Raw genomic sequence first — 27,716 nt, 5'->3', positions numbered from 1 at the left:
AAATCATTTTTAGAAATTACCATTTTAGTAGCTGAAAGATAAAGATGATTTTCAACAACCAGTATTGGTTAAGCAGTTGACAGCCAACAAAAAGAGTAGTAAGATATTTGGTTTACTCTTATTTAGTTCTATGGATTATGTAACTAGCTTAACTGTTGTTCTTTATGGAAAATATGGAAGTGCTCAGAAAATTAGAGAAGATACTGGCTACGTCTTTTTGACTAGGTTCCTATTCATTTTTGCTTCAAGAATATTGCAGTGTTGTACTTTTAAAAATAATTCTTTGCAAGTAGAGCGCCAAAATTACATCAAGTATACTTGCGATCTTAATTTACTATCAAGTTTCTAGTATAGAATGACCAATGAACAAAGTAAATTTCTTATCAGAAAACAGAAAAGACAAATTATCTATAAGTACTACTAATCATTGGAACTCCTATTATTCTTCTGATAGCAGTTAGCATCACTCTTTGGAGATTTGCATCAATGAAGATTTTTAGTTTATGCTGATACATTTGAAATGTTCATAATTGCATGGCATAGATTAATCTAAAAAATAGGTCATTGAAGAATTGTTTGAGGCAGCATTATGCATTAATTCTGTTTTTAGTTTGCTATAAGATCTAAAGAAAAAACTGTATTTGTTTCCATTTAGCAACAAATAGGAAACACAGAGCTTAATATTCTACAAAGCACGTTTTCTTACCCTCTTTATGTTTAAAAGGAAAGAAACCAGAGGAGCATGTGCAGTATAAGATTGTTTTTCATTTTTGTTTTTACATCACCAGATTAAATATAATGAAACCCATCTGCAAATTGTGGGAACTGCTCATTGGTTTTTGTCAAGGACTGTAGTATGGTTTTTTCCCTTCTTTTTCTTCTGCAGTTTTTTTAAATAAATTTCAACAAGATATACAGGAAATTAAAAACCTTGTCTGTTATAAAGTTTTGTTTGAGCTTTTTAAACTGTGAGTGATTAGCAGAAATAATGACCCTGTCAGCCTTAATCACATTAAAATGTGGTTAACATCATTTAATTTTTTCCACTTAATATGCAAAAATTTCCAGTAGATTTGCAGTGAAGGCCATTGAAATTCCATTAGAACAAGAATAAAAATTTCAGGCATCATTTATTCAGAGAAGGAATAAAGGTCTCGATTGAGAACTGCTGAATCTTTCTATTAGAGACACTATGAATCATTACATTGAATGTACCTTACGTTTCGATAGATCTGTGTCTGGCTTTGCAAATGGTTGAAAATCGTGTTTTATCATTTTTCATGAGGAGAAATAAGCTAGAATGGCATAATTTTATAAATATCTAAAAGACTACCCAAACGTTTTATTTTGTACTCCTTCAACTTGTTTAAATTTTAGGTAGAAAGTTATTTGTGCCTGAAAAACAAGATAATGAAGGAATTAATTATTTTAACGTGGAACAAACTGCATAACCAACCCACAAAATGGACAGGTTGTGTTTTAAATAGTTATTTTGGTATATGCCAAGTAAGAAACTTAGAATTAACCCAAATGACACCAAGTCTTTCCCAAAGTTCATAGCTTATCATTTGTCAAGCTTCAACTGGTATGTTGTGCTGCATTAGCTATGTATGAATTACAATTGAAGAACATTCTGTGGTTTCTGTATTATTGATCCTTTTATGATCATTCCTGATATTTATTTGCTGATGTGTTCACAGAATAAAAAAATAGGAAAAGCTTAATTTTATTTTAAGCAATTAAGAAATGCCTGTCATTTATACTTTCTTTGGCATGTTTGCATTTGCCAGTATCCTGTAAAACTTATACTGTGTGGAATGTTTCTCCCCATTAAAAAACAGACTGTTACTGTATATACCTGATAAGCAGAAATGGCTTTCTGGAACCATTCCTATCTCTCGGGTAATTAAGTAATTATACAGTGTTTTGTTTTGTTTTTTTAATTTGTATTTTGTTCCCAAACCATTTGAACCCATTATATAATTACTTTTTGTGTACTTTCTAGTAAAAATCCCATTGGAAAATCCATCAGGGAAAGTCTTCCTTGCATATGCTAGTCACAGTGTATAAATTTCTCCATCCTCGCCTATTTCTGTGTCTGTGGAAATCTAAGAACATTAGTTGTCTGCTCCCCCTGTTCTCTTCACCCCTTCCTCTCAGCATGGTTAGCTCCTATGGCCTCCTGAGAAATACCTTTCCTGACTACCCTGTCTAGAGTAATCCCCCAGACTCCCTTTTGTTCACAGCATCATGTGTATTTGCTTCAGAGCACTTACCACAAGATATATAATCTTACTTATTTGTCTGTCTTTCTGTCTCATAAGAATTTAAATTCCATGAGAATAAGGACCATGCCTGTTTTGTTCATTTTATATCTCCATTGCTTGGCACTGGATTCAGTAAATATAGTTGATTGATCGAATGGCTGGATGGATGGAATCAGTTGAATTTATCTCTTATGTTTTAACACTGACTTTTAGATTTCTTTAATAGAAATGTCCAGATCATTTGAAGTCTGTCTATTCTGATTAGATACATCTAAAGTTTAGAGCACAAGTGGAGAGACTGTGCCAGGAATCAGCAGATGTTTTCCATAATGGGTCAGATAGTAAATATTTTTGACTTTGAAGACCACACAGTCACTGTTGCAGCTACTTACCTTTGCTGTTAGACTGCAAAAGCAGCCATAGATAGTATGTTAACAAACAGGCATGGCATGTGCCAATAAAATTTCATTTCTGGACACTGAAATTTGAATTTCATTGTCACAAAATATTTTTTTTCTTTTTGAGAAATCATTTTAAAACATAAAAACTATTCTCAGCTTGCGAGCCATACAGAAACATGCAGTAATTCACTGACCCTTAGCCAAAGACAACTTTTCAGTTGTGCACATTGATTATATATCCCCACTCATCTGCTGAAGTAGTTCCTTCTCTCTCTCCTGCCTCGTCAGTTTTTCCTCCCCCCCGTGGATGTTTCCCATCAGCATATAAGCACACTTGCCTTTCCCATTCTCTCTTCTTCCTCCTTGAAAGAGTTACAGAAGTATTAAATGAGATTACGTATGTAAGATGCCTGTCAATTTCTCCTTTCCTTGTAAAAGAAGTGTGATTGTATAGTAGTGTTTTGTATATTACTTTGTTTGCAGATTTCTCTTATTTAAAGGAAAACTAGTATGGAAAATATATCCTGAATAGTATTTTTCCTCAAAACACTATGACCCCCTTGGGGTGAGGGGGCCGGGGGAAGAGGTCTATAAAGGGTGAAAGAATGCTGCATTCTGTGTACTTTTCTCTGTCTTTCTATCTCCTTTCCTTTCAGAATAAACTGTGCTTAGAAACTTTGTGAAATTCTCTTCTGCCTGGCTTTAGGGTGACAGGTATATTAGCCTTTCACTTGTAATCTTTTTTCTTTACTGATTTTCTCTTTGCCTGCCATGGCTCTTCCTAGGGATTAGTAATTGAGTGACTGTTAACTGTTTTCACTCGCCCTTTGGACTTCTGCCTTCAACTCTAACCTGTATGCTAGTGGCTCTCAGAGTTTAGCTTGCATCAGAGTCATCTGCAGGGTGTATGAAAACACACATTGCTGACTCCACCACCAGAATTCCTCATTCACTAGGTCTGTGACAGGGCCTAAGAATTATGTCCAACAAGTTCCTAGGTGACACTGGTGCTACTGGTACATGGATGTTTTTGAGCAGCAATGCTCTCCGCTAACGATTTGTAAGTGTACAGCTTAGTTTCTCCTCCCAGCCCTTTTCAATTTTTATTATTCCTGACTGGTAACAAGAAATCTCCGTTTGGCTCTTCCATTATCATTATTAAGTTTGATATGTATGAAACTAAACTCCTTATTTTTTCTTATAATATATCCATCATGGAGTCTACTTTCAAACTTTCCTATCCTAATAGTACTAGCACTCGCAGAATCTTTTAGGCTTAAGTTCTTCAAATCATTTTAACGAGTCTTCTTTCATGCACCATACTTAGTTAATCACTGAATTCCATCTTTTTTCTTCTAAATCTGGCCCTTATTCATCCTTCCTCTTCAATTACATTGCTTATCAACCAAAACTGAAACCTCATCACTTCATTTTCTGAGTTAGGTAACAGCCTCTTAACTTATCATCCCTGCCTCTGTAGCTGCTTTTCATCTGCAGAGCATTCTGATTTGCTTGAAACATGTTCACTCTGCTGGTTTCTCAGTCCACAGTCCTTCACTGAAACATAGGAGAGTATCTTCACAACTTAGGATAGGCTGAGATCTCTTGGATGAGATGCAGAAACACTAACCACAAAAGAAAAAATTGGACTTCATTATAATGAATAGCTTCTTTTCATCAAAAGCACCATTAAGAAGATGAATAGATTAGCCATAGAATAGAAAAATACATTTACTACACATATTTCTGACCAAGGACTTATATCCAAAATATATTTTTAAAGTTTCTACAAATGACTAATATACAGACCAATGACCCAATTTTTTAAAAGGGCAAAAGACTAAACATACACTTCACAAAAGATACGTGAATAAACATGAAACGGTACTCAGCTTCTTTAAGCCATCAGGGAAAGGAGGTTTAAAACCACAATGAGATAGGGCCGTTCCTGTGGCCGAGTGGTTAAGTTCGCGCACTCCGCTGCAGCGGCCCAGGATTTTGCCAGTTCAAATCCTGGGCGCAGACATGGCACCGCTCATCAAGCCATGCTGAGGTGGCATCCCACATGCCACAACTAGAAGGACCCACAACTAAAAGTACACAACTATGTTCTGGGGGGTTTGGGAGAAAAAGGAAAAAAAATCTTTAAAAAAGAAAAACCACAATGAGATAAAATTTCATACTCACTAGAATGGCTAAAATCAAAATAACTAATAACACCAAATGTGGACAAGGAAGTGGACCAGGAATTGTCATTGATTACTGGTGGGAATATAAAATGGCACAACCATTTTGGAAAACTGGCAATTTCTTTTAAGTTAAGCATACATCTGCCCTGTGATCCAGTAATTCCAACTTTCAGTATTTACCTAAAAGAAATGAAAGCATTTATTCATACGTTATAAATGTTTTTGTTACACAAAACATTTATAATAGCATAGTAACATAATATTAGCCTTATTTTAATAGCCTTATAATACCATAATAGCAGCCTTATTCATAATAGCCCCAACTGGAAGCAACTCACGTGTTTGTTCATCAGTAAGAGAATGGATAAATAAATGGTGGCATATTTATAACATGGAAGTCATATACTTCACCAATAAAATATACAGAGCAATATGGAGAGGCGGTGAGGATTGACTGGAAAAGGTCATAAGGGAACTTTCTGAGGACATGGAAATGTTCTATATCTTTTTTTAGGGTGGTGGTTACATGTGTATATAAAATTTTCAAGATTTATCAAACTGAACATTTAAGATCTGTGCATTTTGTTCTTTGTTAAAAATACCTCAATAAAAGTAATTTTTTAAAAAGCCATTGATGGCTCCTAGTTTCCTATTAAGTGTATATAAATATACATATAAAATATAGAGAGATCAATGAGCTGACTTGGTAAGCTCTGAAGACAATGCTTGTCTTATTTATTCCTACCAACCCAGCTCTTGGCTAGCACAGAGTAAATATTTAATAAATAAATATTTCTTGTGTGAGTGAATATTCTAATGCACCATGAATGTTTTTCAACATAGTTTATAATACTTTTTCTAATCACTATGTGATATGTCATTATATTGATGTACTATATCTTAATTTATCCAGATTCTCCCGTTTTGGGGTTTTTTTTTCCTTTTTCTCCCCAAAGCCCCCCGGTACATAGTTGTATATTCTTCATTGTGGGTCCTTCTAGTTGTGGCATGCGGGACGCTGCCTCAGCGTGGTTTGATGAGCAGTGCCATGTCCGTGCCCAGGATTCAAACCAATGAAACACTGGGCCGCCTGCAGCGGAGTGTGTGAACTTAACCACTCGGCCACGGGGCCAGCCCCTCTCCCATGTTTTTTATTGAATTATTTGACCTCATGGGTTTGTTTTGTTTTTGTTTTTGTTTGGTGAGGAAGATTAGCCATTACCTAACATCTGTTGCCAATCTTCCTCTTTTTGTGTATGGGATACCGCCACAGCATGGCTTGATGAGCGGTGTGTAGGTCCATGCCCAGGATCTGAACCCACGAATCCTGGGCTGCCTAAGCGGAGTGCACAGACTTAACCACTATGCCACCATGTTGGCCCCTATTTTTTTTTTCTTTAAATGAATAAGTCACAGCATCTTTGTAGCCATTCAAGAAAGTACATTTTTCTTAACCCCAGCCAAGAATAGGTGTTACTGTTTTAATCTTTACTAATTTGAAAGACAAAAAGTGGTATAATATTTTAATTTTTATTTCTTTGATTACAATGTAAAGATAGGGTACCTTTAATGACTCTTAGACTAATTATTAGAGAAAAGTTGTATCTCCACTGGGAATAAAATTAAAAATGGGTTTAAGTCAATTGCATAGCATTTGATTTCTCAATTTATAATTATTATTTTGATGTGTTCTGAGAGCAGAAATCTTACAGTAAAGTTAGAGAAACCACTCAAGAATATGCATTTAATTGTAATGTGTCATTAATAAAATTACTTTCGGCAATTTCTTTTCAAGTGAGTTCATTTAAATCAGTAGATAAGTGTAGCAGGCAATGTGTCAGGGTGGTGGAGAGAAACCTTTGAACTGGAGTGAGAGCAAAGGAATAAATGTATATCAATTTTGTCTCTACCAGTATGGCCAGGGATCAGGGTGTGAGAAGGTGTTCTTCGTACCCAGAGGCAGGTAACAAGTGTTTCCTAGACTGCCTACTTTGAGTAATATTGGTTTAGCAATTATAGCAAAATCAAATACGCTTCCTATTGGTTTACCTCAAATCTATTTCTTATATGATATTTGCAACCCTAAATAATTTTTTGCCCCTTCTTAGAAACTGTAGCAGTATCACTCATCAGTGATTTTAATGAGTAGCAGAACTTACCATTTTTCTGTACAGCAGACAGGACAGTTAATTAAAGAGGAAAATAAGGGGAGGAAGTCAATCCCTTTTAGTAAGTTTTGAAGTGGCTGGTGCTTAGACCTGCCTCCTCAGATAAATCTGATTAGTAGCCAGATCGCAGGTAAATACAACACAATTCTGTTTAAGAAATTGTGGTCTGAACATTGAGATGTTCAAAAAAAATAAAGCCGTTCTTTCACTTTATAATTAATAATAGTTTATGTTGAGCACTTACCTTGTGTCAGATACCATGCTAAGCATTTTACATGCACTTTCTCATTTAATCTTCACAACAGCCCTCTGAAGTAGTTGCTATTATTATCTTCGTTTATAGATGAGAAAACTGAGACTTTAGAAAGTTTCCATGACATCGCTAGGATCTCTCCTCTGTCTGGCCCCAGTGCTCTATAACCATATTCTATACTGCCTCCCTTTCATGGGGATTACCTGTGGGACTCTTTTAATTTTAGGATTCCTTTCATTAAAATAAATTAACTTTTGTATTTTATTTACAGCAGTTCGTTTCGCATACAGTGTCTTTTCAGTAAAATAATGGACTCTCGTGTATTATTATTTGCTAGGGCAAACTACAAGCTATGAAACCAACTACAAATTTTGGTAGATGTGATTCTATTCCCACGTTTTTACCAGTTATGCCTTTTCTTGTGTAAAAATATTCCATTAAGTCAGTTGGCTCTTTGTATAAGACTATGCACACCAAATTATGTTAAAATAATAACAGAATAAGTCTTCTTTCAGAAATAGCTGAAAGTTTTGCCACAAATTGTATACCACTGATCGGGAAAAGTCACTTCATTTCTCATCTAACACGGTTCCATTTAGTGCCTCTGAAAATACACGTTAATGAGAATAGTTGCATGTGCCTGTTTGCAACTATTGAAGTTTGCGTAAGAGCACTTCCCTTTTTAGCACTTCTTGTCTCTCCCCTGCCCCCAAATCCCTTTTCTCCAAAGATACAGAAATAGTGACTTGCCCTTTTTCACAATGACTTGTGTTTGTATCCTTTCTACGTCTGCTCCTTTATGAAATTCACATATATCCCACATGGTAAATTTATCTATTTACCAGATCTGAGAGGATTTGGATAAATGATATCATGAGGGAATGGCCTTGTTTGTTAGAACATGGAAGCACCCTCCAGAGGCTGAGTTAAGAACAACTTCAGGAAGAAGGATCTGTTTGGGGAAGGAGGTCTGTGCAAATGGAGTCTAACATATGCACCCATATTTATCTCTAAGAAACTATTGCCTAATCTAAGGTTGTGAAGATTTCCATGTGTTTTCTTCTAAGAGTTTTAGAGTTTTAACTCTTACATTTAGATCTTTGATCCATTTTCATTTTTGTTTGGGGATATCCAGTTGTCTAAGAACCATTCATTGACTGTTCTTTCCCCATTGAATTATCTTGATACCCTTGTTAAAAATCAATTGACCATAACAAACTCAACAACAAAAACCCAAATAACCTAATTAAAAATGGGCAAAGGGAGGCCAGCCCTGTGGCCTAGAGGTTGAGTTTGGTGCACTCTGCTTTGGCAGCCTAAGTTTGCTTCCCGGGAGCAGGCCTACATCACTTGCTGGCAGCCATGCTGTGGCAGTGACCCATATACAAAACAGGAAGATTGGTACAGATTTTAGCTCAAGGTGAATCTTCTTCAGCCAAACAAAAGAAAAAGGGGCAAAGGACTTGAATAAACATTTCACCACGAAGATATACAAATGGCCAACAAGCATATGAAAAGATATTCAACATCATAATCATTAGAGAAATGTGAATCAAAACCACAAGTAGATATCAGTTGTCTCACACCCATTAGGATGGCCACTAAAAAAAAGCAAGAAAAAGAAAATAAGTATTGTCAAGGATGTGGAGAAGTTGAAATCCTGGTGCACTGTTAGTGGGAATGAAAAATGAAAAACAGAATGGAGATTCCTTTAAAAATTAAAAATAGAATTATCATACAATCCAGCAATCCAGCTTGTGGGTATATATCCAAAAGAATTGAAAGCAGAATCATGAGGAGATATTTTCATTACATCATTGTTCACAATAGTAAATGGTGGAAGCAGCCCAAATGTCCATCAGTGAATGAATGGATAAACAAAATGTGGTAATACATACAATGTATTATTCAGCATTAAAAAAGAAGGAAGTTCTGTCATATGCTACAGCGTGGATGGACCCTGAGGACGTTATGCTAAATGAAATAAGCCAATCACAAAAAGACAAAAACTGTATGATTCTACTTATAAGAGGTGTCTAAAGTAGTCAAACTCATAGAAACAGAAAGTAGAATGATGGTTGCCAGGGGCTAGCATTGGAGGGAGAAACAAGGAAGTGTTGTTGAATAAGTATAAAATTTTAGTTTTGCAAGATGAAAAAGTTCTGGAGATCCATTACACGATAGTGTAAATATAGTTAACAGTACTGATTTGTACATTTAAAAATGGTTAAGATGGGGGCCGGCCCGGTAGTGGTTAAGTTCTCACACTCTGCTTCAGTGGCCTAGGGTTTGCAGGTTTGGATCCTGGGCATGGACAAAGCACCGCTCATCAAGCAACACTGTGGTGGCATCCCACGTAAAACAGAGGAAGATTGGCACAGATGTTAGCTCAGCAACAATCTTCCTGAAGCAAAAAGAGGAAGACTGGCAACAGAGGTTAGCTCAGGGCCAATCTTCCTCACACATATACAAAAAGGTTAAGATGGCAAATTTTATGGTTTTTTTTTTTTTTTTTACCACAATTAAAATTTGTCTTAAATCAATTGATCATAGGCGTATACGTTTATTTCTGAACTCTCAGTTCTGTTCCATTGATCTGTATGTCTAGGCTTATGCCAGTGCCACATAGTCTTGATTACTCCAGTTTTATAGTAAGTTTTGAAATAGGGAAGGACAAGTCCTCCAATTTTGTTCTTTTTCAAGATTGTTTTGGCTATTCTGAGTTCTTTGATTTTTCAAATGAATTCTGGTACAGGCGTGTCAGTTTCTGTACAAAAGGCAGCTGGAATTTTGATAGATTGCATTGAATCTGTAGATCAGTTTGGGGAATATTGCCATTTTAACAATATTAAGTCTTCCAATCCATGAACACAGATGTCTTTTCCATTACTTTGGTCTTTAATTTCTGTCAATGATGCTTTGTAGTTTTCATGTACAAGTACAGTCATGCATCACTTAACAACAGGGATGCAAGGATCTGTTCTGAGAAATGCATTGTCAGACTGTTTCATCGTCGTGCAAACCTCACAGAGTGTACCGACACAAACCTAGATGATATAGCCTATTAAACACCTATGCTATATGGTACTTCTCTTATGGAACCGCCGTTGCTGACTGAAACATCATTATGCGGCATGTGACTATACACTGATTTTGTTAAATACATTCTTATCTCAGTTTAGTTTTTATGATTTACAAGCTCTTCATAAATTTAGGCCAATCTCACGAAAGACTTGAGACTGAAGTTTTCATGATCTTTATGGTACTGTGTTTCTTTGGCACACTACCACTATGACACGTGTTGCAATGCATGCTCGCTCTCCCTACACACACACTCACTCTCATTCCACGCTTCTTCTCCCTCATCTCTTGCCAGATATCAAAGATATTCTTTTGACTTTCTTCATCTTTATAAGTGGTCTGGATATGGAAGTCCCATTTTTGATACCATCTACAGTCTTAAAAAACATGTCTGTGATAGTTAAATCAAGATTTGTGGGTATCCCTATAAATTCAGCTTTTGAATATAGATTGCATCAATCTGGTGTCTTCCTATGCACAAAAGTGGAAGGAAAGATAGTTTATCCTGGGGCCCCATGGCCAGAAGTAATTTCCTTGCATCTGTAGGATCATAACATAGTTGGGAAATTTTCTTATAGCTAACAGAGTCTCTAATAGTCTCAAGCTACAAATATTGGTTTACCTCATGACAACTGTAATTACAGAATATTTCCAAGTGTAATGTTTAAGATTAGAATATAGAATTGCAAAGAAATGGCAGAGACTCAAAAATAGTGGCTCTCACACATCAGAGTGCAAAGTGTTGTACGGTTAGGTGCAAATCCCACTTCCAGAGATCATAAATATAGGTTTTCTTGTAGAGTCCTGGATTTACAGGTGGTCCAGAAACTATATTTTGAGCAGCATTGCTCTAAATTGTCAAAAATATGCCCTGCTTTGGGCCACTTAGTATAAACACAGATCATAACTTAGTAGCTTTGAAGGGGTAAGAAGCCTTGAAGGAGTAAGAAGAGATTCAGGGAACATCTTAAAGTTTGAGGTGGTCATTTTGGTACTTTCACAAGGAACCTTGATGGTTCAGACTTGAATTTAACTTGAAAATGAAAATAACCCCACTATACTATGAATTTTTGTTTGATACCCTTACCTGAATTAGGTATGCTCCCCCTCTGTTCTGTTGATAAGATTTTTCACTTCACCATTCCGGCTAATAAACATGCATGCATACCTTCAATGGTCAAGTCCATCAAAGCTTACTGATTTCTGAAGGTTGACTCTGGCAGAAGAGACAGGTAACTCGGGTCTGTAAGAATCTGAGTGTTCATTTACCTAATCTTTTTTAGATTAATTTTCAATTTAAGTCATTCCTATTCATTGATCCATCCAATATTTATTGAGCATCTGTTTGTGCCAGACACCGTTTGGGGCCGGCCTGGTGGCGCAGCGGTTAAGTGCACATGTTCCGCTTCTCAGCGGCCCGTGGTTCGCCAGGTTCAGATCCCGGGTGCAGACATGGCACCCCTTGGCACGCCATGCTGTGGTAGGCGTCCCACATATAAAGTAGAGGAAGATGGGCACAGATGTTAGCTCAGGGCCAGGCTTCCTCTGCAAAAAAGAGGAGGACTGGCAGTAGTTAGCTCAGGGCTAATCTTCCTCAAAAAAAAATCTGTTTGTGCCAGACACTGTTAAAAGTGGTGCTGGAGATACTGCAGTGAACAAAATATTCAAGAAGCTCCATGCCCTAAGAAGTGGGTAAGAAGGTTCACCAATGCTGGGTGGAAGACAATAAACATTAAGAACATATAATATAATGACTGCTATGAAGAAAAATATGTCAATGTAAGGGAATTGAGAGTGACAGAAAATGAGAAGGGGAAGGGTTTTTTTTTTTTAAAGATGGTGAAAAGTAGCATTTAAACAGAAATCTGAAGTGCCTAGCCATCCTTGTTGGTCTACTGTTTTAATATTCTGCACTCTCACCACCTCAGCTCAGGTTCCTTTCCTGGTCAGGGAACCACACCACCCATCTGTCAGTTGTCACGCTGTGGCAGCTGCATGTTGCTGTGATGCTAAAAGCTATGCCACTGGTATTTCAAATGCCAGCAAGGTCACCCGTGGTAGTCAAGATTCAGCAGAGCTTCCAGACCAAAACAGACTAGGAGGAAGGATCTGGCTACCCACTTTTGAAAAACTTGGCCATGAAAACCCTATGAATAGCAACAGAGCATTATCTGATACAGCAGTGGAAGGTAAAAGGATGACGCAAAATAAGCCAGCAAGGTTCTGCTCTACTGTACACAGGGTTGTTAGAAGTCGGAATCCCTTTGATGGCACCAACAACAACAACTGAATTGTCTAAAGATTTTAGCACTTGTACTTGTTCAATTTCTGGCATATGCCATAAAATGATAGAATTTGCCATCTGAAAATGATCATTCAATCATTGAACTTTAGAGTTAAAAACAATGGAGCTTTTTCATCTGATGAAATCTGGTACAGAAATCTAGCATATAAGAATAATGCAGGTCAGGTTGAAATGCAAGAGTGGAGGGTCCAGAACCTCCCTGTTCCTTCCTCCCTTGCTCTCTCCACCCTTTCTCTTCCTAGCACCTTGGGATCTCTTTTAGAGAACCCAGTACAGATTGAAAACTACTTATCAGTTTGGAGATGAGTAAATTAAAGTTGAGACCTTAAATAACTGCCCGTTATCAGTCAGCTAATTATTAGCTAAAGCTCTTTCCTGTTATTATCCATTCAGAAAATGTTTGAGCATCTACTATGTGCCAGTGCTATACTAGGAGAGGTCTGTGGATGTATCAGGGAACAAAGAAGTCCTTGACCTCCAGAAATTTTTATTATAGTGGGAGGAGATAAACAAGAAAATAGGCAATTTATAGCAGAGGGTGGAGTGTGGTAATAGCTTCTATCTATATGGAAGCTCAGGGAAAGTTCTGCAGGGGCTGGTTTCTTAAAGAATAAATTGGAATTAGGCCAGTTAAGAGGAGCTGCAGTCATATACTTAAATGAGGCTAACCCCAAAATGTGGTCATTATCAGTATCAGGGTGCTTTCAGCTGCAAATAACAATCCCAGTACATAAGAGTGAGACCCAAGGTAGTTCGTCTACAGGGTTGGTTAATTCTGCGTTCCTGTGATATTATCAAAAAGAAGGGTTTTTCTCACCTTTCCCCACTTCCATTCTTTTGGTCACAAAATAACTGCTAGATTTCTAGGGATAGGATCCAGACAGTGTACAGCAGAGACTCTCTTCTTTCCTCTTTTTAAGAGCCAAAGGAATCTTTTGGGATCTTTTCCTGAAGCTGCTAGCAGACTTCCCCTCATGCCCCATTGACCAAAATTGGTTCACATGCCCACTCAAACCAGTTGCCTGCTTGAGAATGAGAGTTCTAGGATTTACTCAAACTAATTGAGATTCACCCTTATGTTTCCTCCTGATTATTCATTGCAAGAAATTTTTTTTAAATAGAGTCTTTTTGCTGAATATAGAAAATATTTCCATATAGTTATTACATGTTCATTGCATATAGATTAATTGCATGTATTATATTTGAAATTTTTAAAGCATTATTAAGAAATCCCAAGTAATGGTGAGTCCAAAGTGTTGGGATAAATATTTCCCAATTTTTCTAATTTGCATTTAAGGTTGTTTGCTTGTCATAACACTTATCATTTCAATTTCCTTATAACCTTACATTTACCACTAGTGTCAGAAAGCTTGTTAATCCTTGAAACAGAAAGCCTGAAACCCAATTTTTATTCATTTGCTGCAAAAGGAATGCTCATTTCTCTAGAATTTATTTCCTTTTATGTATATACACCACACACATACACACACGCACACTCACACATATGTATGTGTACAAATGCCATTTTATTATAGTGACTGCAAAATGAATGGGATTTTTCAGACAGTGGTTCTGTGAGATCCTTGTAGGGAACAATTTGTGTTAATATCTCTTTTGCTTGATATGAATTCAGATTTCACAAAGTCCTCTCTGCTGGAATAACTTCTTATAATTTGAATCTAAACTCCAAAGCTAACTTACTACAGATGTTTTTCCAGGTACTGAGGTTTATTAGAATAAGAGAGGCATAATTATGTCTTATTAAGTAGGAAATTGTTGACCGTGGTAATTCTGTCTATACTAATTATTTTTACTGTGAACCCGAAGCTTCTTTTCGTTGCAGGGGATTCAGAGTAAACCTTTTCCTTACACTTCCTGAAATTTAGTGACTTTTTCTTCTTCTGGTTTTGAACCTGGGAGATGTAAACAGGAATTTTTCTATTATTCTTGCTCCTCTTCTATCAGCAAAATAGATAGTCAGCATCTGCTTAGTTATCAGTTGGTCTGTGGAGTTATCCCAGACCTTTTCATACTTTCAGTTAAAGTGCTTTTATTGTCAAAGTCCTTTAGTCAGTGCTTCTGAAAGTTTAACATGCATATGAAATACCTGGGGATCTGGTTAAAATGCAGATTCTGAGATTGTACATTTCTAACAAGCACTCAAGTGATGCCACCACACTTTCAGGAGCAAAGTTGTAAGTATTCTGTACAACTCCATGAAGTCAGACAAGAACACTGAAACTTGAGGTCTGTTACTTACATCAAAGATGGCTGTCTCTTTTAGAAGAAGAATTTGATTTCCAGACACTAATCAATTAGAGTAGAATTTACTTTTTTTGTATTTCTTCTTTCTCCCTCTTTTTTCACCACTGACTTCCTTAATAACCTCATTCTAATAACTTTATTAGATTTTAAATTTTAAAGAGTGGGGAATTTTAGATTTCCTAGAGCAAATTTTTTGGCCTTGAGTGAATATTGTTTATGGTATATATGTCAGTTTGTATATTGTTGTGATATTAACTTTAGTGCAGCTTTCCAGTATTATTTATTGCTATCTGTAAAATAACTGGATTAATAAATAATGTTTATGTCATCTTTAACGCAATAACTTTACCTTCCATAAGCCTTACTCTTTTTTTTTTTTTTTTAGAACAGTGTAAATTGACATTAATTTGCAGCGGTCATGTTTGGAAAATGGAAAAGAGGAATGTGATATCTTAAAGTCATTCTTTGGGACTCTGAGCAGTTTTAATAGAGATGAGAGTAAATCTACAAGGGAGGAGACTAGAAATAACCTCAGTGTTTATCAGTACCCCCTGGATTTATGGTATGTCCACACCATGAACAACATGAGGGGATCTAGCTTAGTAAAGACCAGGTCCTTAATAACATTGACTGAATGATGCTAAGTCGCTGAATGAACCTGCCCTGGATCTCTCTTTGTGTAAGTTACATGATTTTCTGAATATTGACCTATGGTTCTTGCCAGCAGTTATATTCAGTCAGAAGCAAGAGATTACTGTTAATTTTTTTTTTAAGTTAAGACCTAGATTCACACAGAAAACTATATATGGTGTATATAAGGACCTGATATTACTATATGTATCCATTTAAAAGATTTTAAATATACTTTGATGTTGCAAAATAGAATAAGCATATTTGAGAGAGTTCTAATGTTCAGCAAAGATGTCATAAATGTAATATAACTTCGCTTTAGTGCTAGATTGAGTCATCTTTAAAGGATTTTTAGGAAATGTTAGAATTTGAGTAGCTGAGTGTAGTTGAATGGCTAGACGGACGTGAAGTGTAGAAAAGAATAGATTAAGACACAATGAAGTGGAGAATTTAATTCCAATATGGAGAGCTTCCAGTGAAGATGGTGGACTGAGCCAATACAGGAAGCTCCCTTCTAGTTCCTAATATATAGAAACACCAGAAAAGGATGGTATTGATGATGATCTGGTATTTTTAGAACACACAGCAGGACTTAAAAGCAAGAAAAGGGATTCTCTAGGTGCCAAAAACAAAGAGGAAACTAAGTCACAGTAGAGAGTGAAATCAGCAGTGTAAGGCCCTCAGGGAAAAGTAAGCTTATATATGGTTTAGACACTTTGGTGTCCGTGTAGGAATAAGAGTCAAGGCATGGGCCCCAGGCTATGGGTGCTAGAACGAGTCTCTCTCGTAAAGCTAGAAAAAGCTATCCTTTCCAAGATCAGATACTAGAAAAATGCCTTCCACTCCCACCCCTTCTGGACAAGGGAGCAAACTGTTGCTCTTAGGGAATTAGAGACTAGGACTGCATTATAAGAGGTCGGGCCTTAATTTCCATTACCAATAACCTAGTGCAGAAACACTGAGCCCTAAAATGATCCAGAGCCCACCTCCATAGGTCCTTCCCTCGAAGAAACAACCACAAAATGATCCCATAGAGACATAACAACCCAGGGAACCACAAACTCCCTTGGAACATAACTGCTGTTACCAAATGACCACACACCCAAAAACAACACAGCACATACACAGGAACCAACTGTGGTGAGAGGTCATTCATGAGCAGATGCCAAATGGTAAGGGATAGAGTTATACCCAAGAAAGCAGAAGTAATTAGAGAATCTGAAAGGAACTTTAAATTAATCTGATTAAAATACTGAAAGGGACTAAGAATTCATTTAACAAAAGTAAAATATTACCCAAAAAAAAGAGCAGGTAGATTTAAAAGAGCAACAAATAGAATTTTTAGAAATAAAATTAGTGTCTGGGAAAAGAAATACAACCATGTAAACTAACCCTGGGAAAATCAAATTATGGAATCTGGAATTTCAAGACTGGCTAAGAAGGTCAGATTATAAGACCAAAGGTAAATTTGAGACATGATCTTTTAGAAATCTAATACTAATTTTATATTAAAGATCTCATTCTGCCAAAGCATCTAACAGATCATAACCTACCAGTGTATCTCAAAGCATCTCCCTTTTAGTCTTAAAATCGATTGTCCCTGCTTTGTCCCCTTTCTGTGGAATCATTACCAGGGAGAAAAATATAACTAATGGCGGTTCTTCTTTCCATTTGTCACTCGTAAGATTTTGGGGAAATCAGCATGGCTCTGGCTCCTTATCAAGAGAAGGATGGATCTCTTTGCACTATTCTGTTCATATAAATTTGTAAAATGAATACTATGAAAGTCTTTACAGTTTATCTTTTGGGAGTGTATTATCTTTACTGTTTCTTCTCCATTCATATAATGTTATATTCTATGACACTATCATCATCATCATTATCATTATTATCTTGGTCACTAACAATTTGGGTAGGATAATTTTCTTTAGACATTTGCTAACATTTGTATATGGAGATTATTATTCAGTCGCTTTGACACAATGTACTTGAAATTGTTTTTCTGGTAGTGGTACTGAGCTCAACTTTGATTTTCCATATCCCTCGTGTGCTGGTAGCACACATTTTTGAGATGACTAACTATAGTTTGGGGTATGGTTTGTAGCAATAGAATAGACATTTTTCTGCAAAAGGTAACTGGTCCCAATGGGGTTCAAACTTGTGATCTTGGCCTCATTATCACACTTTTGTAACCCTCAGACCTAGTAAATATATTTTATGTATTTTAGTCTGTAATCTTGAAGGCGAGTCATATTTTTTAATTGCTCAAGGCTTTTTTCAAATATGTAATTAAAAATCACTTTGGAACATTTCTTAGTTTTGTTTGATAGTAAAAGTAACAAAAGTAAAGCAGACAGCCAAAGAACCTAACTCACTTTTCATCTTCCCTGTGTTTTCTATGACAGTGAAAGTCACAAAAGTGAAGCTTGCAGGCAAAGAGCCTAACTCACTTTACGGAGAGTGCTACGGTACCTTTTTCTTTTAGTGAGGCTGTAGCAGGTCTGATGTCAGTCACTTTAGAGACCTTTAGACCTCAGTGCTCATTTATTGCTAAAATGTACCAGCTCTGCTTCTGCATTATGAAGATCATCTGTCAACACTTTGAGATATTCTCCTTTGTTATTAAGCTTGTGATGCTCTACACTGTCAGGTTTTTTGCCAATTATAGTTAAGGTACAATGGTGTATTCACCAGATCAAAGTCTCACATTGGCGGTAGAGGAATGATTTGTAAGTCTTTATTCATCTGAATTGTACAATAGAACACCTGAGGAATGCAAATAATCCCTCTGAGGACTCTGCAGGAAAGGCTGTTAAAATGACAGGGTAGCACTATTGTTATTCTGAATTGATGTTTTAGCCAAAGTAATTATTTCTTATCTTGTTGTTTCATAACAGTTCTGGTTTTATTAGTTATGTTGACCATATTTACGAAACAAAATGTGAATGATATTTTTATATTATCCTTTTACATGGGCTTGTTCTATTTCACTTTCATTGAATCTGTACTTGGTGTGTGATCTTTTTTTAATTACATATTTGATTCTGACTTGTATAATAAACTTATGTTACTAAACCATTGATGATAACATTTAATATACACTTTTGTTTGAATAGGGTAAGTCTATGAAATAACTTAGAATCTTGTAATGTTATTATAGGCAGAAGTATCAATTTAAATTTTCCTTTTTTTCCTTAACCTGTCCTTCATAATTTTGGATAAGAAAATATCTGGTTTGGATTTCCTATTTTAAAAGACACATACTTTATTCCAAAATAACTATTAGGGATTGGTCTATTTTTTTCCCTTAGGATGTGACCAAAAGGAAAAAAATATTATGAAGATCAAAAAACACTGGTAACATATTAAATAAGTAAATTATAGGTTAGCCTTGTATAACAAAGATATATAAACTATTATGTGAATGTTTCATTCCTTTGTCCCATCCTAAATCCTACTTAGTAGGCCATATTCTTAATTTTCTGATAACTCGGATCCCCTGCCGTTTTCTGTGATAGGTGAGTGTTGATGAACTTGCAGTTTAGCTCTTGTGTTCATTTTCCCCTAAAGTGACATTTACATTGATTACTTAAAGGATTCCTGCCACAGCTTTTTTTATCACAATAGCTATTAAAATCTCAGTCTAAATATGGGAGGCTAGTGGAATTATGTAAGACTATGGTATACATAAAACTTTTTAATATAAATTTCTATGAAATCTATATTCGATTCTATACTAAACTATTCTAGAATCATAAGCATATATGCTCTGATTATCTGAGAATGAAAATTCATAATAGTAACTACTGTTATCATTTACTATATGCCAGGCATTATTTTTTAGGTTCTTTACAATATAATAAATACTATTATTATCTCCATTTTTATAGATGAGGAAACTGAGGCTTAGAAAGGTTCATAACCTGCCCAGGAATAAGAAGCTAGCAGAGTGGTAGGATCAGAACCCGGTTAATATATTCATTATACTTATTTCATTTATGTTCTGACTACTACTTTGTCAAAATACTTCATGCTTTGGAAGAAAGAAAAAGTCACTTAATAGCTTCTTTTCAGGTAACACTTGGTATCAATTTCCTAACCAATTTGTCTTTCCAAACGCTTTTCGAGTAAAGGAATTTATTTCCTCTATAGTTCTGTTATTTATGATCCTACAGAAGTGAGGTTCGTAAGACTGGTGTGTACACCAGTCAACTAGGTTTGTAAATCTGTATTGCTGGACGTCTTTGTTTTGATTAGCAAAAATCTCCCTCAAAACCAGTGACAACTATAGGCTCTCGTTAGTCCCAGAAGGAAGTGAAACCAGGCATACGCATATCTGGTGAACAAATTATTTATTTGTCAAAGCTTCTTCAAAATTAGCTGGCAGTTTTAGGTGTGATTCCTATACAAATGCAACTTTATGTTTTTGCTTTTTAAAATTTTACTTTGTAAAGTCAGAAAAAATTGTCCTAAAATCAAGGTTTTTAAGGGCACGTATGTTAATGCTGAACAAATTTAGTGTAACTTTAAAAAGTTTTAAAATATTTGTATAATAGTTTCTATAGATAATGTGCTAAAGTAAAACTAGACTACAGTAAAATATTATGGCGTATACCTGAAGCAATTGCTGCCTGTTAATGCCTTGACCTTGGAAAGCTATACACAAAAAGATGGCATCATAAAACCGTGCAATTCTTATGAATATGTATGTGCTACTTGATAATAATGAATGTGGTACAGTCATGCATGCACTACAAGATAATGTTGTGCCCTTTTTTGTCTACAGGTTGATAAAAATTAAAGAGTGGGTGGACAAGTATGACCCAGGTGCCTTGGTCATTCCTTTTAGTGGGGCCTTGGAACTCAAGTTGCAAGAATTGAGTGCTGAGGAGAGACAGAAGTATCTGGAAGCGAACATGACACAAAGGTTAATTAGCATTCATTTTCCCTACACTTTATTATCAACTATTTCCTTGCAGTAATTTAATTGCTTGCGCTGATAGAATAATAAATGACAGAGTAATTACCATTATAAAGAGGGAATCTTCTCCTTTCTTTACCATGAGACAGAGTGAAAAGATTTATTTTAAATTAAGTTTTTAACTGTCATCTGTCATCTCCGTACAGTGTTTTAATTATAACATAGGTATTAGTTATGTATATTTTTGAGAAGGAACGATCGCCAAAACTCTTTCGTCATGTTCAGTGGGGGAGGAGAAAGGGTGAATCAGTTGCCTTGATTTTTTCTGAGTAACAGTAATATATTGTTTAAACATTGGATTTCCAAGAAATAATTTTGCTTTCATGACCCACATCCTGGAAATAATTAATATTAGAGGGAAATAGTCATAGAATGGGTAGACCGAATTTTTCTTTTTTTATAGTAAACAATTCAAGATGATATATTCAGACCAATACAATTAAAACCAATTTTAGAAGGGATTTTTTAGAAATAGTTATATGCTTTCTGACCTTTTCAAGTGTTTTATGAAAGATGAATGGTCATTTACTAGTGTCTTCAGCATTTTCTGCTTGAAATGAATAATTTTAGCTCTACATCCATCTCTGGCACAATCAACTTATATGTTGAGTGAATTTGTTTCATTTTATTTCAGCGCTTTGCCAAAGATCATTAAGGCTGGGTTTGCAGCACTCCAACTAGAATACTTTTTCACTGCAGGCCCAGATGAAGTGCGTGCATGGACCATCAGGGTAAGATTCATACTTATTCATCAGCTATATCCAGTTCCACACTATTGAATTCAGATTGATATCACTGACTTTGAAGTTTGTCATGGTGGCGGTTAGCTAGTCATTACAGATGAGGTTTTTGTCCAGGATAACTTTAATTATTTGTGAGCTGCTGAACAGTGAAAGTGGAGCGGCATTGATTGAGGCAGGTAACAATTGATTCTGCCTATTACATAGTCTGAATTTCTTCATCCTGTAGAATCTGTCTACCCTCCTCCTGTGGTCAGAGATAAGACGCACCAGTATTGTGCTTGCTTAATCTGTGTGACTGGGTTTGTCTGCAGTGAAATTGATGTTGCTTTTCATTTTGTGTTCGCTAAGTTTGTTTGGGTTGCGGGTGGTTCTTTCCTCCTTTGCTTTCCTCGGATTACATTTTCAGCAATAAAAGCAATATGACATCATTATGCTCTTCATGGATACACAGTTGGGCTCAAAGAGCTAAACTTAATATGTAATAATTCATGCCTTTTTTTATTTGAATTCATAGAAGTAGTGTTTATTTTTACAATGTTATATATTCAGTCTTTCTTTTTTAAAAATGTGATATGTGTTTTAAATATCGGTGCACACTGATTATGACCAGAAAGAATGACTAATTTATTCCCAGAGGACAATAGAAACTGAACTGTAATGGCTTGCTTTTAAATGTAAATATATTGTAATATGGTAGTCACTATTGAAAAATATTTTAAAATATATGTAGTCCCAGATAGTGTTGCAGAATATAAAAATGTCAGAACTTTTAGAAATACTGTCTTAGTCATTCTTTTATTATGCTTTTTTAATATGTGTTAGGTGATAAATTTCAGTGCTGCTTTGATTTCTGTTTTCACTGACTACTGTAATCTATTGTAACATTTACTTTGATTTGATATGGATGGGAGCATGGAGGCAGTTCAACATAATGTTAAATGCATTGTGTGAATGTGAGATTCACTTTTCTTCTTATCTCCTCTCCCCTTTGTAAAAAAATGATTGACTTCTAACCATGGCCCGTTTATATAGACTTAGAAAATATTGTCAAAGCAAATCCGAGTTGGTAAACAAATTGCCAGGGTTTATTTTTACTTTATATTTTAAAGCCTTAAAACTTCCAAACTTAAGTATGTGCAGCAGGAAAGATAACGTGTTCTGGGCTTGTAAATGTGAAAGCTGGTTTATCTTAAGACTGATTGTAAGTATCCATGATTTAATGTGCTAGGATATTTGGTCAGGTAAGCATCAGTGAGTAGCCATATTAACCCAATACATCTTTTATTGTAAAAACTGTGCTTTATAGTGTCAGACTCCTTATCACTTTAACATGCTTTATTGAGCAGCCTTTAGGTCACCATTATTTCCCAGATTTCTTTCCATGGTTGTGTGTGCCTGGAATGCATGTCCTTGTAATTTAACATATAGGGTAATTATAAGACATTTCTCTTCCTATATCAACTTGAATTTTCCTTCATGATGGTTAGAGGCAGGGTGTATTATGTAAAATGTTCAGAAATTTTATGAGAATTTCAAAATTATTTGCTGAACATAGATTATATGATTTGTTGGAAATATCTTTAAAATGTCTCTTTATATATTGATTTTTATATGTTCTTTAGATGAGCTGAAATTTTCATGGCTTTTTATCTTTTTAAAACCTTTGATAATTCAGCTTGAAAGTTACTTTAAAATCCTTATTTTTTTCTACTGTGAAGAATAGAAAATCGAAATGAAACCTACGCCAAAACCAGACCACCGCATCTAAATCAATAAAACTGTGGACGACTCTTAATAAAAACAGAGCTGTGCTTCTCTAATATCTACTGATGTGTCTGTGCTCAGTGTGCTGCACAGACAGTGCCCAGCGTTGAAAACGTACTAATTGTATATCTGACATCTTAACTGATGCTAAACTAAGTTTAAGTTGAGCCCAACTGCACATCAGAGAAAAGAAACTCTACACTTAGAATCAGTCATCGCAAATGCAATTAGCTTTCTCTGGTCTTTCTTTTCAAAGAAAGGGACGAAGGCTCCTCAAGCTGCAGGAAAGATTCACACAGATTTTGAAAAAGGATTCATTATGGCTGAAGTAATGAAATACGAAGATTTTAAAGAGGAAGGTTCGGAGAATGCGGTCAAGGTAAGGAATTATTTTCCAGTTGCACATTTTATAATTTTTACTAATACAGAGATACTCATGATTAAAATGAATAACGGTCTTTTAAATTATATATCGGGATTTAGTGTTACTATAAACCAATTGAAGAGCTGTAGATGTTTACATGCTTTTAGATAATTTTTAAAATGTGTGAATTGTCAGTAATTTTGTGGTGTTTTTCTAAAAATGAAAATAAAAGTACAATAGTTTTAAGTAATTATAATAACTCCAAAGATTTTATTCACTGATGGCCAATGAAAAATTATACTTTTACATCTGAATATCTGAAATAGAAGTAGCACGTATCTGCTTATGATTAATTCAAAGAAAGGGACAAGAAATTTAGTTAAATAAGACCTGTTCTTGCTGAAACTTCATTGTACTTTTTTTTTAAAAGATCTTTGGGAATTTGATTTGCTTTCTCAACACTAGAGGGCAGGTCCAAAATTGTGCTTTATTTTAGCTAATGAGTGTAATTTGATTTGCAGCCACTAATGATGAAGCAGTGTTATACATGAGTAATAAGTGACTTTTTAAAGTGTAAATTGTATTGCAAGCTTAATTTTGTGTGGCTTTATTGGGTTTTACTTAGTGAAATCTTGAAGGTATGTCATCTCTAATCAATAGAAATAGGTCAAGTGATTAAACTGACGTTGTAGGAAGGCTTCTTTATCTTTAGTTTGGTATTTGAAGACTACCGTAGAAAATTTTAAAGAATTTAAACAGGTCTCTCTTGTGTTTACTAATTCATCATTTGAAAGGAATGCGAAAAAGTTTATTTCAAGTTTCGTTTATTCTCATTGGTATCATTGGAAAGATCATACTAAACAGCAAGACTTTAGTAGAAGTGTTGGAACCGCAGGAAGAGGCGGGAAGAAACCTTGGTATAGTTCATTCAGTATTGAATGAGAGCCATTTTGTTTTTTGAAAAAGAGTCAAAGAAGTTACAGTTTACAACTAAGCAAAGTTATTAACTTTTCAGTGGTGTCGTCTGTATCAATAGATAGTTATGCAAATACTGAGATTGAATCTTGTCAGGAGTACTAATTAGCAGTGAGAAATCTCAGATTATTTTTCAACCTGCTACATCATGTTAGCAAATATACTTTTCATAGGTAAAGAGGATTAAGGATATTTTTCTGTTACTAGAATTCAGAAATCAGATGCTTCTTTTTTATACTCTCATGTGATAAGCCTGTTTTACCAATCCTTAATAGATATCTATGTTGTAATAAACTTAAAAGATATATAAATTGTGAATACTTCCTTTAACAATACAGAGAAACTTTATATATAATATACAATAAAATAATATTTCCTGCATGTAGAAATGCTTAACACTGACTGGGAGCTTTTATACTGTAAATTGGAAAGGATTGACCTCTGGCTTTTCAGTTTAGAATACCATTAAGTATTTTATGTGTTTTTTAATCTCCAAAACATTTCAAAATTTGAACTCCAAATAAAGCATTTATGAATTGCTTTATGCCCTCTTATTCAGCAAATATTTACTTGCATATTATCAAGTAGGTTTGGGGTTTGAGAGCAAGATTGTGTATATGCGTATGTACATATATCTGTTTCTAACACCAGGGCAGCATAACTAATTTAATGCCAGTGCTGTGAACTATATACTGAATAGCTCTGTGTGGGCTTTGTAGTCTACAGGGATATCACATTATTAGCAATCATATCTGCTTAGGCAAAGCTGGCTTCTACAGATGGCTGCTTTCAAGTGCAAATGAACTGGTTAGACGTGTCTTGTTTAATACATACTCAAGATTCACAAATGGGTATTGATTTTTTTTCAACCAGTGTTTCTGATAGCAGTGGAAATGGATTAAATGGTCTCTAGAGAATTTAAAGGAACACTGTCACCTTTAATTAGGAGTAAACTTGAGTGGTAACAAAGTATATAAACTTACATTAATATGTCATGTAAATATATATTTGATCTAAATTGTCTATATAGTTTTATAATGGTGGGCTTTAGATTCTCAAAATGAGTAGCATATGGCCTTCAGTACATCACATCTTTACAAAAATCATGTGAGTTTGTGTGTATGTTGTATGCCTTTTAGAATGTTAGGGTATATTGGCTTTTAAAAATTAGCTTCATTTTAGGGGCCGGCCCCCCGTGGAGTAGCAGTTAAGTGCGTGCGCTTAGCTTTGGTGGCCTGGGGTTTGCAGGTTTGGATCCTGGGCGTGGACCTACACACTGCTTATCAAGCCATGCTGTGGCAGGCGTCCCACATATAAAGTAGAGGAAGATGGGCACAGATGTTAGCTTAGGACCAATCTTTCTCAGCAAAAAGGGGAATTGGCAACTGATGTTAGCTCAGGGCTGATCTTCCTCACACACACACACAAAATTAGCTTCATTTTAATAGCACATATTATTAGTAGGTTATTTTTTATATGCAGTCTGGATAATTGGAAATATGCTTACTAGGGCTCTGTGATGTAGTTTGTTGATTTTAACCTCACATGTATGATCTTTGCTTGTTGTTTCTGATTAGTGTAATTGCAGTTGACTTTAAACATTCCTATCAATGTTTTCAAAGGGAAGTACTGATCTTGTTGGACAAAGGTTTCATGTTCTCAATAAATTCCAACAGAAGGGAAATACTTTTGAGAATTTTTTCCAAAACATCCTTGAGTCCTCATTGTTGAGTGGTCGATGGTGGGGTCACGTGGGACTGTGTCAGTTGTATGCAATGTTAAGAGCGGATGCTGAAGAGCCTGTCGTGCTTAGGGTGAAGTGTGTGTGCTGCGCTGGGGGAACCTGGGTCTCTGGCACTGTTGCTTGTTTGTGTTAGAATGACTGGCAGATTGCATGTCTAGATCTGCATACCAGCAGGTGGAATCAGTTGCTTTGTCGACTAATTTACACGTGGTGAAAATATATGTCTTTGCAGTTCCAACTGTTTAGAGTCTGCTTGTAGCTAGGGCCATTAGTCAGTAAACTTCTTCGTGATGAATTCTCATACACACCATTATATATGGTCATTGTCAAGACTAAAGAAAAAACTACAAGGAAATCATGTAAAATCTGTACCTTACAATTGATAATAGTTTTCCTTGTAGCAAACTGTCTTTTTGGCATCATCAGAATCACCAAAGAGTTTCTTTAAGCAAATAAAGCAGCTTTAAACTAGATATGTAGTCTTCTTTTCCTGCCTGGTTTGATCTGTTTTGTTACAGTGACTTGCGGATGTTTGCAGACACATCAGAAATGTACCATAAACAGCATGTAATGAAACTTAATGATATTGGTATAATTACATTTATGTACCATCAATTTAGTGGAGAATACATTATGATTATGTACGTATGGAAAATCTAGTTCTGCCCAAATCAGAAGTACTTTGCTTCTCTCCACGTCTAGTTTTGAACTTATCGCCTTTCTCTATATATATTTTTTAATATGATTCAAGAAATGTAATACTTTCTGCATCTGCTTCTTCCATTTACCTTATGTATTTAGTTGTAAAATAACCCATTTCCTCTATATTTCCTATTTACAGGCTGCTGGAAAGTACAGACAACAAGGCAGAAATTATATTGTTGAAGATGGAGATATTATCTTCTTCAAATTTAATACACCTCAGCAACCGAAGAAGAAATAAATTTTAGTTTTTGCTCAGATAAACGTACAACTTCCAAAAGGCATATGAGGTTTTTTTTAACTAAAATTTCTGAAAACTGAAGGGACAAATGAAGTTGGGGGGATGGGAATCTTCTAGAAACAGAATTATTTTTATTTGTTTTAAAATTAAAATACTGTGTTACTTCCAGTGAAATGCAAGTTCGCTAAATGTGAACAGCTTTGCTTTTCACGTGATTAAGACCCTACTCCAAATTGTGGAAGCTTTTCAGGAACCATATTACTCTCATGATACTTCATTAATCTCCATCATGTATGCCAAGCCTGACACATTTGACAGTGAGGACAATGTGGCTTGCTCCTTTTTGAATCTACAGATAATGCATGTTTTACAGTACTCCAGATGTCTACACTCAATAAAACATTTGACAAAACCAGCCTTGGTGTGTTTGGGGATGTCTGTATTGACTGACTGTGGTGTGCTGAATGCGATACGGCACCTGGTGGTTGCTGATTACAGAATTTTAAGGCGTGTGTGTGACACAGTAACTGGCAGTGTGGGGCAGCTGCAATTGTATCTTAAAAGTGAGTCTTTCATGGGAATCAGAAGAATAGTATACCAGGGATTCGTCTCAAAGTTAATTAATTTGTAGATGGACATTTAT

The 27,716-nt window shown here is 35.5% G+C and overlaps 1 protein-coding gene across 3 annotated transcripts in view; it reads left to right on the top strand.

Moving 5' to 3' along the window:
• The window catches only part of OLA1 (Obg like ATPase 1), a 166,942-nt gene extending 139,454 nt beyond the window's left edge, over positions 1–27,488 (top strand). For all 3 annotated transcript variants that reach the window (XM_046659727.1, XM_046659725.1, XM_046659726.1), the window contains 4 exons: positions 20,346–20,486; positions 21,175–21,271; positions 23,304–23,426; positions 26,972–27,488. In XM_046659727.1, coding sequence (XP_046515683.1) covers positions 20,346–20,486; positions 21,175–21,271; positions 23,304–23,426; positions 26,972–27,073 — 463 coding nt within the window. In that variant the 3' untranslated portion in view covers positions 27,074–27,488. The remainder of the gene's footprint in view (positions 1–20,345; positions 20,487–21,174; positions 21,272–23,303; positions 23,427–26,971) is intronic.
• Positions 27,489–27,716: the final 228 nt, after the last annotated feature.

The sequence above is a fragment of the Equus quagga genome, chromosome 4 (assembly GCF_021613505.1).
Source record: "Equus quagga isolate Etosha38 chromosome 4, UCLA_HA_Equagga_1.0, whole genome shotgun sequence".
NCBI lineage: Eukaryota > Metazoa > Chordata > Mammalia > Perissodactyla > Equidae > Equus > Equus quagga.
The sequence above is the reverse complement of the archived record's forward strand: the minus strand, read 5'-3'. Positions and strand labels throughout refer to the sequence as shown.